Source organism: Phyllostomus discolor, chromosome 14 (assembly GCF_004126475.2).
Source record: "Phyllostomus discolor isolate MPI-MPIP mPhyDis1 chromosome 14, mPhyDis1.pri.v3, whole genome shotgun sequence".
Classification (NCBI taxonomy): Eukaryota; Metazoa; Chordata; class Mammalia; order Chiroptera; family Phyllostomidae; genus Phyllostomus; species Phyllostomus discolor.
In genome coordinates this window covers 31,576,160-31,588,524 of record NC_040916.2, presented here as the reverse complement: position 1 = coordinate 31,588,524, position 12,365 = coordinate 31,576,160, and the positions used below count along the sequence as shown (strand labels likewise).

Here is a 12,365-nt window from a genome sequence, read left to right as displayed (position 1 = left end):
AAAGCAAACGGAGCCCAACTGTCCAGGGCCACAGAAATCACAGGCTGGAGTCACGGTCATGTGCATGGAGCAATGTTTTCCCTTCTGCTGCCCCACATGGACTCGCCCGGCACCTTCTGAGTGTAGGAGGACCCCGCCCTCTGGGTCTAAGTCGTGGGCTGCTTCAGTCATCACGGGGTGCCGTGCTGAACAGAGCCGGGTGTTAATGAATCCTACAGCGCAGCACTTTTCGCTCACACACCACACCAGTTCCGTGGGGGTCGAAGCTCACTGCCCCAGGGCGGGGAGGAATCTCAGGGTGGAGGGGCCAGGGGCGAGAGGGCACAGGCCCCGGAGGGCACACTCTGCTCCAAAGGCGCTGGGTGACTCCACAGCACAAGCCAAACAGGAGAAACACAGCCGGGGCTGGCGTTGTGCCATTCTCCTGGTTTGGCTTTCCCAGAACAGTCCCCACATTTGAAATCAGTATCACCGAGGGCCCAGTGAGAAGGAAGGAGCGTGGAGTCAGAAGGAGAAAATGCTCACTAAATCATGGACACGCGAGGACGCGGTTCAGGGAATCGTCTCGTTAACCTTCACCCGAGACTTCGGCGCAGTGATCCACCGCACGGCGCACACCCCGCAGTCGTCGCGCCGCTCCGGGCTTTATTGCACACAAAAGAAAAGCACACTTCGGGGGAACGAACATTTTATACCAACACTCTCACGCTGAGGTCAGCTGTCCGCAGACACGCCCGCCGACTCCTCCGCGTCCTGTCCGCCACGGCCCGGGAGACATTCGAAGGGAGACGAACCCGATGGGGCATCCCCGGCAGATCGCGCGCGCGCACTCGGTGCCCCGCCTCCCAGTGAAGTCGGTGCGTGAATAGGTCGCTTCCTGCTGGACCCACTGAAATGAGTGAGTGCCGTCAGTCACCGAGGTGTCGTTTACCAGGCACACACGCCCTACAGGTTTGGATTCGTCATCCCGATTCCTTGGCACTCGATAATATAGGCGTCTCTAGAAGCATCTTCTTCATCTTCTGATTTCTTCACAGTGAACTTCGCCTGAAACCAGAAGAGTATTTAGGATATAACATAGTGGGAATAAGCCCACACTTCCAGCTTACACAAGCAGGTGGTTAACATCAAACTCTTTCCACGGAGGAAGCCGGAGGAGGAAGATCCAATGAGTCGGGAGAAGTTCAGCAGCTGGGATGCAACACACTGTGTTCCAGCATCAGGGTTCTCCCTCAGAGGCACAGCAGCCTGTGGGGCGTGGGGAAAGCAAGAGGCCTGGGCCCCCTCCATACCTGCTGCATCAGAGCCCCCCGGGAGGGCAGCGTAAGCACATAATCGATTTTTCCCTCTCAACTGTTCATGACGATGCTCCCCCCACCACCTACTTCCTAAATTTTTCTAAGACATGGCGGCACCGAAGCGTTTATGCTGCTTTTTATCTTGTCAAGTATCAAGTTAACTAGTGCGCATTACTTTGATAATTTTTAAAAATGCTTAAGGTCAGCACCTTTATCATAAAATTGAGTTATACATTTTATCTTACAAAATTGCATTGTAAAGACTATAGTAAAATGGAAATATGCTACGTTACTGAAAAAGGCAAGAAATGAAGCTGTGTGCATTAACTGTAAAAAAACGCAGCGAAACAGTTTTAAGAGAAGAGAGTCCTGGCTGCCGTAGCTCAGTGGATTGAGTTCGGGCTGCCAACCAAAGGGTTGCAGGTTCGATTCCCAGTCAGGCCACATACCTGGGTTGCAGGCCACAGCCCCCAGCAACCGCACATTGATGTTTCTCTCTCTCTCTCTTTCTCCCTCCCTTCCCTCTCTAAAAATAAATAGATAAAATCTTTAAAAAAGAGAGAGAAGAGAAAAAAACTGAAACATCAACAGTGGTTTTACTAGCAAAGAAAATTATGGGCAAATATTTTTTCTCTATTTCCCAAATTTTCTATAAAGAAATCATTGATTTCAGATGAAGTTAAGAGGACTGGTAAATGTTAAAATATCAGCAAATATTCTATTCTACCAATAAAATCACAAGAAAGTAAAATACCATATTTTGCTGTGTATAATGCATACTTTTTCCCCCCAATTTTTGAGGGGAAAATAAGGAAGTGCATTATGCATGGGTAGGGCCTGAGACACCTTGTATCTGTCCTTGTGTTTTGTAATTGTTTGTTACATAAAATTTCCTGTACCATGTTATGTTAAAAAATTAACGTTAAAATTCCTTTATAATACAAAATACAAGTATAATACAAAATCTAAATATAAAGTTGAATTAAATAACTAAAATGAAAGATTTTTTTCCCTGAAAGTATGGGCCAAAAGCACAGGTGTACATTATACATGGCAAAATACAGTGTTTATAGAGTTTTATACAAATATTTAAGTTTACAGCCAAGGACAAAGCCTTGCAATTTGATTCCCCGGTTCCCATGGAAACGCCTTTGCTTCCTGGGCGGAGCAGCGCCACGGGCGGGCTCTGACCTGTGCTTCCCTGGGTTTGCTCAAAGCCCAGCTCCGCCCCCAGGAACCTTGAGGTCTTAGCAATTGCTCTGCCTCCTCTGCTTCACCTCACCTGTGTGTGAAATGGGAGTGACAGCAGGCAGGCGCCTACAGCGGTCAGAACTCGGTGACACGGCCCAGGTAGCTCGGTGTCTGCCACACTCGCTGAGTGTCAGCGAGGGACAGCAATTACGACTGCCACCAGGTTTCTGTTTATTCAGACTGGACCCCAAACGGGCTACGATGAAAATCAATTACTCCTTTAGGGTGGAATCCTCTCACCTTTGCCAGCTGTTCAGCAAAATGAATGGCCGTCTTCGTGTGGAGCGTGACGGGTCCTGTCTTTATTCTGGAAACGCCACTGGCTAACGCCATGAAAATGATCAGCTATCGGGAAAAAAGAAGAAAGAAGAGACATCTCACAGAGTCGCCAAAACTTGGAGTTAAAATTCTATCGCTTTCCACTTAAAAACACCAGAAATCAAAGTAGCTAAAGAATTTCTATTTCTTTCGGTTTCCAGAAGTCCTAAGATTTCATAAAATCTGTGTCACCCAAAGGACAGAGTGTCACACAGAGACGCTGAACGGTCCTCAATAGAGTTTTTAAAATTAACGTTGAAGAATAAAGTAGAGAGTTACAGTTAACATATCCCATCAGACAGACTACCTGTCCAGGCTGGCATGTACCGTATGACAAGCTTCCCCCACTCTCCAAAATCACAGCCATTTAACGAGTGAATCAATATGCTAATACAGAAATATGGTGAGTGTAGAGTAGACCTGGGCAAGAAGGAAGAGGCTAGAAATAAGGGAAACTGTCTTAAGAAACTGGCTAAGAAACCTTAAAGAACACATTTGAACATGTTAGACCACGGACTGGAGATCAAGGAGAGCAAAGTGTGGCAGAAAGAAAAATCTATCCAGGCAGAGGACCACCTAGAAGGGTCACCTGGAAATATTCTCAGCGTTTCTCGACGTGGGTAGATGCGTTAGGGTTGAGAGTGGAGAGGCTGGCAGACATACGACTCGAGGAGGAGGAGGAGGGTCTGGACTGGCGGATCTGGGAGCTGTCAGCGTCCAGACAGAGCCCACGAGCCGGGACAGACAATGGAGGGGCGGCGTGCAGACACAGGGAAGAGGGGTGCGCCTGCGCGAGGGGCGCTCCGACGTTCAGAAGTGGGGCAGATGCAGGCGACAACAATGACAGACTGGCAAAGAGGCCGGAGCGGACGGCCAGCGAGACAGAAAGGTAAGTGTACCCGACACCATGGGAGGAAAGCATTTCTGGAAGGAGGGGGGATCCGCTGAAGCACGCCATGCCACTCAGTGCACGAAAGCCAATGATTAAAATGTTCATTCAATCCAACTGCCACATACTCAAATCTGACAGGCTCAGAGGTGTCACCTGGAAGCGCCCTTACCTGGTCCTGCAGATGCTCATCCACGGCGCCGCCGTGTCTAAGGTTGGCTAAGAGCATTTCGGCAGCCTCGATTCCAACCTTGTCTGCATTTACACCTGCGACAGGCACAGTGTAAAAAAGCTCACTGAGAGGCAAAAACTAGAATTAATATGTCCTTGTTAGCACTGATTCAACCGTTTTTAAGGCTCTCAACTCACCTGAGGCAACTTTTAGGATAAGAGTTTTACATAATCTTCTAAGTACTTAGCATATGCAAATATTATATCTGATCATGAAACAATCAAGCAAACCCAAACTGAGGGAAATCTTAGGAGACAATGGGTTGGACTTTTCAAAATTTCAATATCATTAAAGGGAAAAGAGGTGATGAGACTATTCTGTAGTATAAAGAAGAAGCTTAAACAGACACAACAACCAAATGCTGGGTGTGCTCAAAAATAAAAATCTCACATGGCTTTATCTCGAGAGTATTCTGGAGGCAACTGGCTATGTCTGAAGGTGACAGACACATTCTTTGGGCGTAGAAATGGCGCTGGGACCACGCAGGTGCTGCCTCTGGGTGCACACACTGCAGTCCTCAGTGTTCCGGCACCTTCCACTGAAGCGCCTAGAAACCCACACGCCCTGCTGCTGCTCGGTGTCCCCCGTGGGTGGATCAGGGAGGGCAGTGCGTGGACGTTCACTGGTCATTCCGCCTTTCTATGGGGTTGACATCTCTCAGAGCACGGAGTCAGGGGAAAGCCTGAAAATCTCATTGACCCTGACACGGAACCGGGTAACCACATCCTCCTCCACCGGTCACCCATCGCTGGGAAGAGCGGACCCCCTTCATGTGTCTGTACCTCGTTTACCGAGCGATGACCCGGCCAGCAGACAGCCCGTGGACGTCTCCGCGGTGATGCTGCACAGGAAGGAGGAAGTGTTACCACCTCGGCCGTACACAGTCTAAAATTACGTGCAGATACGACACAGGAGAACAGATCTGGCTAGAACATTGCAAACTCGAACTGTTCACACAGAGAACAGTTTCTGGCATGCTGAGCACTGTCCATCTTCATCGAGGCCCTGGTGTCCCTCAGCTCTTCAGGTGGGAAGTCACCCCGAATTCTAGTCCACTCGCAGGTTAAGGGGTGGTGCCCCCCGAAGTGCGGTCCTGCGCTAAGGGGTACCATTTCATAACCAGGCTGTACTATAAACTATCCTATGATTACCTTAAAGTGAAAGGGCTTTCTGGAGAGATGTTTGGTTTTGTTTGATAGTTTTTAGATAGTATTATTATATGTAGAGCACGCATTTACTTTAAACCCTTTACTGGAAACTCTAAACAAGAGACTTTAAAAATTAAATATCCACAAAGGATACTTGCATACTTCAAAAGCATCAATTAAAGCACTTTTCTAGCACTTAAGTCAGTAACTCCTAATTGGATTAATATAATAGTTATATTTCTTTTCCAAAAGATTGTTGCCATATCTAATATTTGCTTATAAGCTGGGAACATTTGCTCGTAAACTAGAAACATGTCTCTGAGGATCAGCTTCAAAGGCTAACTTCTGATTCGAGTCCAGCTGAAGTTGGCTATGTAGACCAAAGGGCTCTTACAACGTAATAAAGGCAAGCCTGCCCTGGCTGGCGTAGCTCAGTGGATTGAGCATGGGCTGCGAACCAAAGTGTTACAGGTTCAATTCCCAGTCAGGGTACATGCCTGGGTTGCAGGCCATGACCCCCAGCAACCGCACATTGATGTTTCTCTCTCTCTCTCTCTTTCTCCCTCCCTTCCCTCTCTGAAAATAAATAAATAAAATCTTAAAAAAAGGGGGGGGGGGCAAACCTTCCTCGGGAAATAACTCGGAATAAAATAATCATCTTAACTTATTGTACAATTGTTTTAGGTATAAACACCCTTTAAAATACAGGGGTCCGGCACAAATAACGCCCCTGCTTCATTACAAACTCTTTTCTTCCAAAATCATGAGCATGTCATTCTGTTAACAATGTCACACTCAAGCACACCATCGGGCATTTTAGGTGAACTGTTCAGATTAAAACTATAAAATATTACACCTGTATTATTGTCCTACCAACCACACTCAAGCGGGCCTCACTTCTGCTGGGCCCTGTGTATCTTCTTTTTAAGCAAAGAAAGGCTACAAATCTCGCATGTAAATGCGACAATTATTTCGGGGCTGTCCGCCAGCACGCAGGAGAAAGCACGAAGTCAGCCGTACATGATCCCACTGCCGTTGCCGAAGGCCTGGTCCCCCGGCTCCTGGACGGGCTGGATGTTCACGTACAGGTCCCGGAACTCCTTCCGGAGGCACCGCACCGCCGCCGCCGCCATGTCCTTGGCCATCTGTTGCGGCAAAACAGAAAAACAGAGTGAAATAAGTCAATGGTTATTCTGACAATGGTTTTCATGCCTTCAAGGGCAAAATAACTTTTACGTGCAGTGTACAAAAACTTCATTTTTAGCCCTGGCTGGCGTAGCTCAGTGGATTGAGCATGGGCTTCAAACCAAAGTGTCGCAGGTTCGATTCCTAGTCAGGGCACATGCCTGGGTTGCAGGCCATGACCCCCAGCAACCGCACATTGATGTTTCTCTCTCTCTCTCTTTTTCTCCCTCCCTTCCCTCTCTAAAAATAAACAAATAAAATCTTTAAAAAACCTTATAAAAAAAAACTTGATTTTCATGACTCAAGAGCACAGAATTTTAAGAAAAAAACTTTTAATAAAAAGATTTATTTAAAGGTTAAGCTCTTTCAGTAATTTCAGAATACAGAGGCCATAGCACTGTTCCAGATGCACCTGGGCCTCCAAGAACCTCTAGACAACTCACCTTAAATGGCAAAACACCAGCCACAAACGCTCTCCCGTGAATCTTAGTCACAGAGCCACAGTCAGTCAAATTGATGGGGTTCAGCTGTTTAACTGGTGACATCTGGACGATCACTTCACCACCCCCCTTGGGGTAGTAGCCCCTATACAAAAGTACAACAAACACTCACACGAGCTGATCGCATGACAAAAATAAAGCTCAGTATCTGCCATAAAGGAGCATGTGAACGACATGCAACCATATACTTGAGCTTTGAAATTTCCAAATAACCTGTTGGGTCTGTGCTGCCCAACACGGTAGCCCCAAATCACCAAGTGACCATTTGCATGAAATAAAACTTGAGACTCGGCTCCCGAGTCACACTAGCCACATTTCAGGGGCTCAACAGCCGTATGTGGTGAGTGGCCGCCATGCTGGACAGATGGGGGGGACAGAAAGGGGACGTTTCCCGGAATGCAGGAAGCTCTACTTGACAGGGCTTTTTCAGAATAAAAGTTCCTTGATGTAGGACGTTGTCTGTTTTGTTCCCGCCACACTCCCGTGCCTAAAACAATGCCTGGCACGTAGAAGACGCTCAGTCAACACTATGAGTATTTAAGTGGCTGAACACTAATAAAATCGAACTCCAATTCTTAGCATCGTTGATTCCACAGCAGATGCTGCGAACACGCAGGGGAGTCCAGGAGGGGCTGCCCACCCCGGAGGCGGATGGCGCCCCACACGACCCACCAGCGCACAAGTCGGCCGCATGGAAAACTACATCCGAGGTGCAGGCATGAGCTCATGGACGAGCCGTGCAAGAAATCACATTTCATTTGGGCAAAATAAAGGACTTCCAATTTTTCGGAGCGCAGGGGAGGAAACTCCTGTACGAAGACACGCAAGTCCAAAGGCACCAGGACGCTGACGGGGCAGCAGGCCATCAGGCAACAGGAATACGTGGGGCGGTGAAAGGGGGCCGCAAGGCTAGAAGGGCACATTGGAACGAGACTGCAAAGCACTCAAATGCCACAGCCGGAAACGTGGCCTCTGCCTTAGGACAAAAACCGTGACTGCGTTGTGGGGAGAACTCCTTGCACGACCCCGCAGTCCTCGTCCCAAGGTCAGCACACAGTAGGTGTTCAACCAGAGGTGAGTGTCGGGAGCACGAGACCCAAAGGGGCCTCAGGGCAGAGTTCCCTTGAAGGTCTTTCTCCCCCAAAGCAGGGGACTGTCCCCAGCAGCTGCCTTCTCTCTTCAAACTACAAAGCACAGTTACTGCCTACAGGAAACGTACGGTATGGGGGTCCAGAACGGGGGCTCTCTGAGCTCTCCCTTTCCCACTGTCTTCCCCACCAATGACCAAGAAGGAAGCAACTCACCTCATTTTAATGTCACAATTAAACTTGAAACCAAACTTTTCAACGATGGGCTTGAACACCTGAAAGATCAGATCAGATCACTGTTACCTCAACAAGCAACAGTCACTGATTCGACAAGTGTATTTATCACACCACGCACTCTGCCCTGAGCTACTTACGAGATACCATAAAAAGAGAAATAAAAATGTGGAGGCTAGCCCCAATTTTCAAATACAGTGACACGCAGCTATGATGAAAGGTTTACTTTATCGGGGCTGTGCAAGTCTGTCTAATGGAAATAAAACTCACAGCTCAGTGGATCCCATGGTCACGTTACCCCGAGGCCGGTATTCCCCAGCCCTCTCCAACGTAAGGCACCGTAAGAAGTTAGGGGCTTCGGTGAACAGGATTCTACGCCACCCTCTCACTGGCCATTAGGACTACTACTCCAATGAACACAGGCATGCTGATATCTCTTTGCGATCTTAATTTATCATTCTTTTTGGACTAATACCCAGAGCAGGATGACTAGATCACACGGCGATTTTACGTGTGATGTTTCTGAGGAACCTGCGTACCGTTCTCCATAGTGGCCGTGCCCTCCTGGGTCCCCACCGACAGTGGGCAAGGGCACCCATTTCCCCGCATCCTCACCAGCTCGCGTGAAATGTGGAACTTAACTCTTGTTGGGAGGTGTTTCTCCCCAATCATAATTTCATAATTTCTGTATTTATGAAAGAGCTGGTTTCTATAATAAGTGATATACCTCATAGAATAATTACACTTGGTGTTTTTAAAGAATTCACCACGAACACATCGAAGCCACCACCCGGAGTCTAGAGGACACGTGGCCCCACGACGAAGAACCCCACAGGTACGCCCACGAAACCACTCAGGGTGTATTCGCACGGAGAACGCGCCAGCTCGTGCTGGCTTGTGGACACCCCCCACGGCTCTCACCATGGCCATGTAGTCGATCTGCGGGGCCATCTCAGCATTGGTCCCGCCTCTCAGACGCAGCTCCGATGGGGATGCGGCAAAGAGGACACAGGGCAGGGACACCTGCAGCAAGAGGCACACGCTCCTGGGGGGAGGCAGAGTGGGCTCAGCTGTGCGTGCTCCTCGGAGTTACGAGAAAGCGACACTCACACATCCCCGTGGGTGGGAGCACAGGCAACTGGGGAGGCAGGTACACGCCCCCAAGTTTAACATTAAAAAACACGTCAGCCACAGATGACAGCCTCAGTCTGAAAGGCAGTATTTCATCGTGCATGAAACCAGCCCTACATGTAATGGTTATATGTCCAGTTCTCCAGTGGGAAGAAAGAAAACCAAGATCCTACGCCAACTAGAAGCAGTATAATATGATTCATAATTAGTTGTAAGTCGAGAACGAAATATACTACAATGCAAAGGCTGCTATGACTATAAAGCCTGAAAAGTTGCTTTCAGATATATGATTTATAATGATAAAAGGAAACATATGCCATATTATACATGTGAGAAAATTCTCAATATAGTAATACCTACAGTTAATCATAAGTAAGTACCCAAAATGTCTCAAACTCGAAAAGGGAAGTGTTTTTCAGCTGCATTTTGAAAGGTAGGAAACCAGGACCCAGAGAGGTTAAGCCACGTGTCCAGGTGGCGGCAGGACCTGCCCTGGAGTCCAGGTCCGACTCCGGAGCCCAGCCTGGAGGGGAAGGAAGCACCACGTACCCCGCTGTCTTCGTGTCTGCGGTGTGGGTCCCACCTCTGATCTTCCCCGGCGTGAACGTTACCTCCGTGGAGCCGATCGCTGCCCCGTCCAGTTGCCCGTCACACAGATCCCGGATCATCTCCAGTCCAGATAAATGCTGAGGCCTTCGGGTCATAAAACTGCGTCAAAACGTGTGCACCCAGACTGCCTGCCCCCCCCATCTATGACTCAGTTAAAAGGTGCAGTGGCATGAAAACGGCAAGCTCTGACCGCTGGAATGGCCGTGAAAAAACCTTCAGGGTCAGAGCCTCCTTGGGGTTTCATGCACCTGGACGAGCTGCCAGTAGGCATCATGTTAAGGGATCCTTCCGGACCTTCAGCTATAAACACATCGCTGATGTTCATTAAGTGTGCAAAGAGGAAAAGGAACAAAGCTACCTAAGTGCCAGCACTCTCACTTGCACTCTCCTGGATAATCTAAGGCCCGTGCTCCCCTGAGATTCATATGTTGAAGCCCTGACTGCCAGCATCTCAGAATGTGACTGAATTGGACACAGGCCTTGAAAGGAGGAGATTAAGTTAGAAGAGGCAGTCAGGGTGACAATCCATTCCCACTGGTGTCCTTGTATTAGAAAGAGACTGGGACCCCCAGGGAGACACTGGGGACATGCAGGCACAGAAGGATGACTGTGGGAACAGTAGCCGGGGGTGGCCAGGGAGAGAAGCCTGAAACAGCACCCTCCCTTAGGGGCCTGGGAGGGAACCAACCCTGCCGGCACCTTGGTCTTGGACCTCCAGCCTCCAGGACTTTGAGGAAATGAAGTCCTGTTGTTCAGGCCACCCAGCCTGCGGTATGTTGCCGTGGCAGCCCCAGCAAAGTGATGAAGTCCCTAACACAGCCTTCACGAGTCCGACTTCCCTCCAGGCCAGAAGGGCTGCCGAAACAACTGTGGCAACGGTAACGAATGTCCACCACGTCACTAACTGCCTCTCAGTCAGTCATTTCAAAATGGATTGTGGGTAAAATAAAAGGCTAAGAGATGTCTGAGCTACCACAATGGACCATATACAAAATACATACAAAGGACCCAGTTTGGCTTCAAAAGGCGTGTATACCTGAACCTCATCTGAGGGCAAGCCTAGCCTCCCAGACAGAAGGAACAAGGTCAAGTGCCAAGGCTTTCCCCTTCTCCACACCGAGCAGGACCTAGTCGCAGCTTCTCGCAGGGCTGAATGACAGCGGACTGACACAGCTCTGGGTCCTTGCCTGGTCTGTGATTCGAAAGCCACCGAGCGGCAGCAGAGAACCGCTGGCTAAGCAGTGGGGTTGCCTCGGGCTCCAGAGGCCCATCTGCCCTGATCAATCTCGCCCGCTGCTCGGAGCTCTCCAGGTGGTTGGAATGCCCGAGGAGGTGGGGAAACATTTTAAACGCTGGGTCTTTAGGAAATGAGACAATTCCAGCCAGGGCAAACATGGGCTAAAACTTGCCCCTGGAGGGTTTCAAGACCGCACAATCCAGGCCACAGCTAACAGCCCAGGCTGGACCGCTGCACCCTGGGGACACGGCAACCCTATTTTCTCAGCATCACTGCGGGAGCTCCTGAGTCCCCAGCCCCACGCCAGCCCCACGCCTTCCAAGACCCCAGAGCCCGTTTTCCACCGCCTGTCGGAGTAGCCCCCTAGTCCCCAGGCCCCGCCCCAGCGCCCGATTACCGCAGGCCCGGCGTGCTGCGGCCGGCTCGGATCTTCTGCACCCGCAAGGGCACGCCCAGGAGACAGCTCAGGGCCGTGGACACCCTCAGGATCTGGCCGCCCTGCCCACGGTGCGGGGCGGAGAGAAAAGGGAACGTGAGACCACAGGGCTTCCCCCACCACACTCCCACCCCACGGCCTCCGCCCGGCACTCACCCCTTCCAGGACCCCTCCGTCCACCTCTACCCGAGGCCCTGCCATCGCGGGCGCCCTGGGGCCCGGCCCGCCGGCACACAGCCTCCGCCCGAGCGTGGCAACTAGGACGCGCCGGCTCCCGCCCCGCAGCTCTGAAAGCTGGTCCTCGCTCGGGCCTGCGGGGGGCCGGGCGGATCCTGTGCAGAGGGAAGAGACGGCGGATCCCCGGAGAACCCGATTCTGCGGAAACCACGCGGGACACTCAGCTGGCGAAATCGGGTCCGCACGCCCAGCGGCGGCCAGTGCGCATGCGCGCCGTGCGGAACTCCGCCAGGGGGCGTGAACAAAATCGCTGCAAATCCCGGCCTCCGGTGGTGCGGCGGCGGCCGCACGGCTGTGTCGCCCAACGCGGCAGGAGGTGTGTCCCGAACACAGGTGCGCTGAACAGAAAGTGCAATGCCCGCGAGTTGCGGAAGCCTTCATCTCCTCTGTCACTGTCTCCTCCGGTGGTCTGGAAGGCTTTTGCGAACCTCGGTGCTTATCTCTGTTTTCTCAACGAGCTGGAGACCCTTAGAGCCGAGATGCAAGAAAGGGCCGGCCCCCGCAATGCGCCGACCTCCCGGGCTGATCCCGTGTGTCTTCTCCGTGGCCTGTCCCTTGAAATGCGTGTGCCC

The 12,365-nt window shown here is 50.7% G+C and overlaps 1 protein-coding gene across 1 annotated transcript; it reads right to left on the bottom strand.

The window, feature by feature from the left end:
- Positions 1-620: 620 nt before the first annotated feature.
- Positions 621-12,001, bottom strand: RTCA (RNA 3'-terminal phosphate cyclase). The gene is made up of 11 exons (XM_028502911.2): positions 11,713-12,001; positions 11,518-11,618; positions 9,824-9,967; positions 9,065-9,188; positions 8,126-8,184; positions 6,765-6,906; positions 6,157-6,281; positions 4,771-4,829; positions 3,929-4,023; positions 2,790-2,894; positions 621-1,047 (listed from the first exon to the last, which is right to left on the bottom strand). The coding sequence occupies exons 1-11, from the start codon at positions 11,755-11,757 to the stop codon at positions 946-948; spliced, it is 1,101 nt and encodes a 366-aa protein (XP_028358712.1). The 5' UTR covers positions 11,758-12,001; the 3' UTR covers positions 621-945.
- Positions 12,002-12,365: the final 364 nt, after the last annotated feature.

Coding starts and splice junctions, on each gene's coding strand:
- RTCA (XM_028502911.2), bottom strand. CDS start 11,757: ATGGCAGGGCCTCGGGTAGAGGTGGACGGAGGGGTCCTGGAAGGG. Junction 9,968..11,517: donor CGCAGCACGCCGGGCCTGCG/GTAATCGGGCGC, acceptor TATGACCCGAAG/GCCTCAGCATTTATCTGGAC. Junction 9,189..9,823: donor GCAGACACGAAGACAGCGGG/GTACGTGGTGCT, acceptor GCCTCCCCCCAG/GAGCGTGTGCCTCTTGCTGC.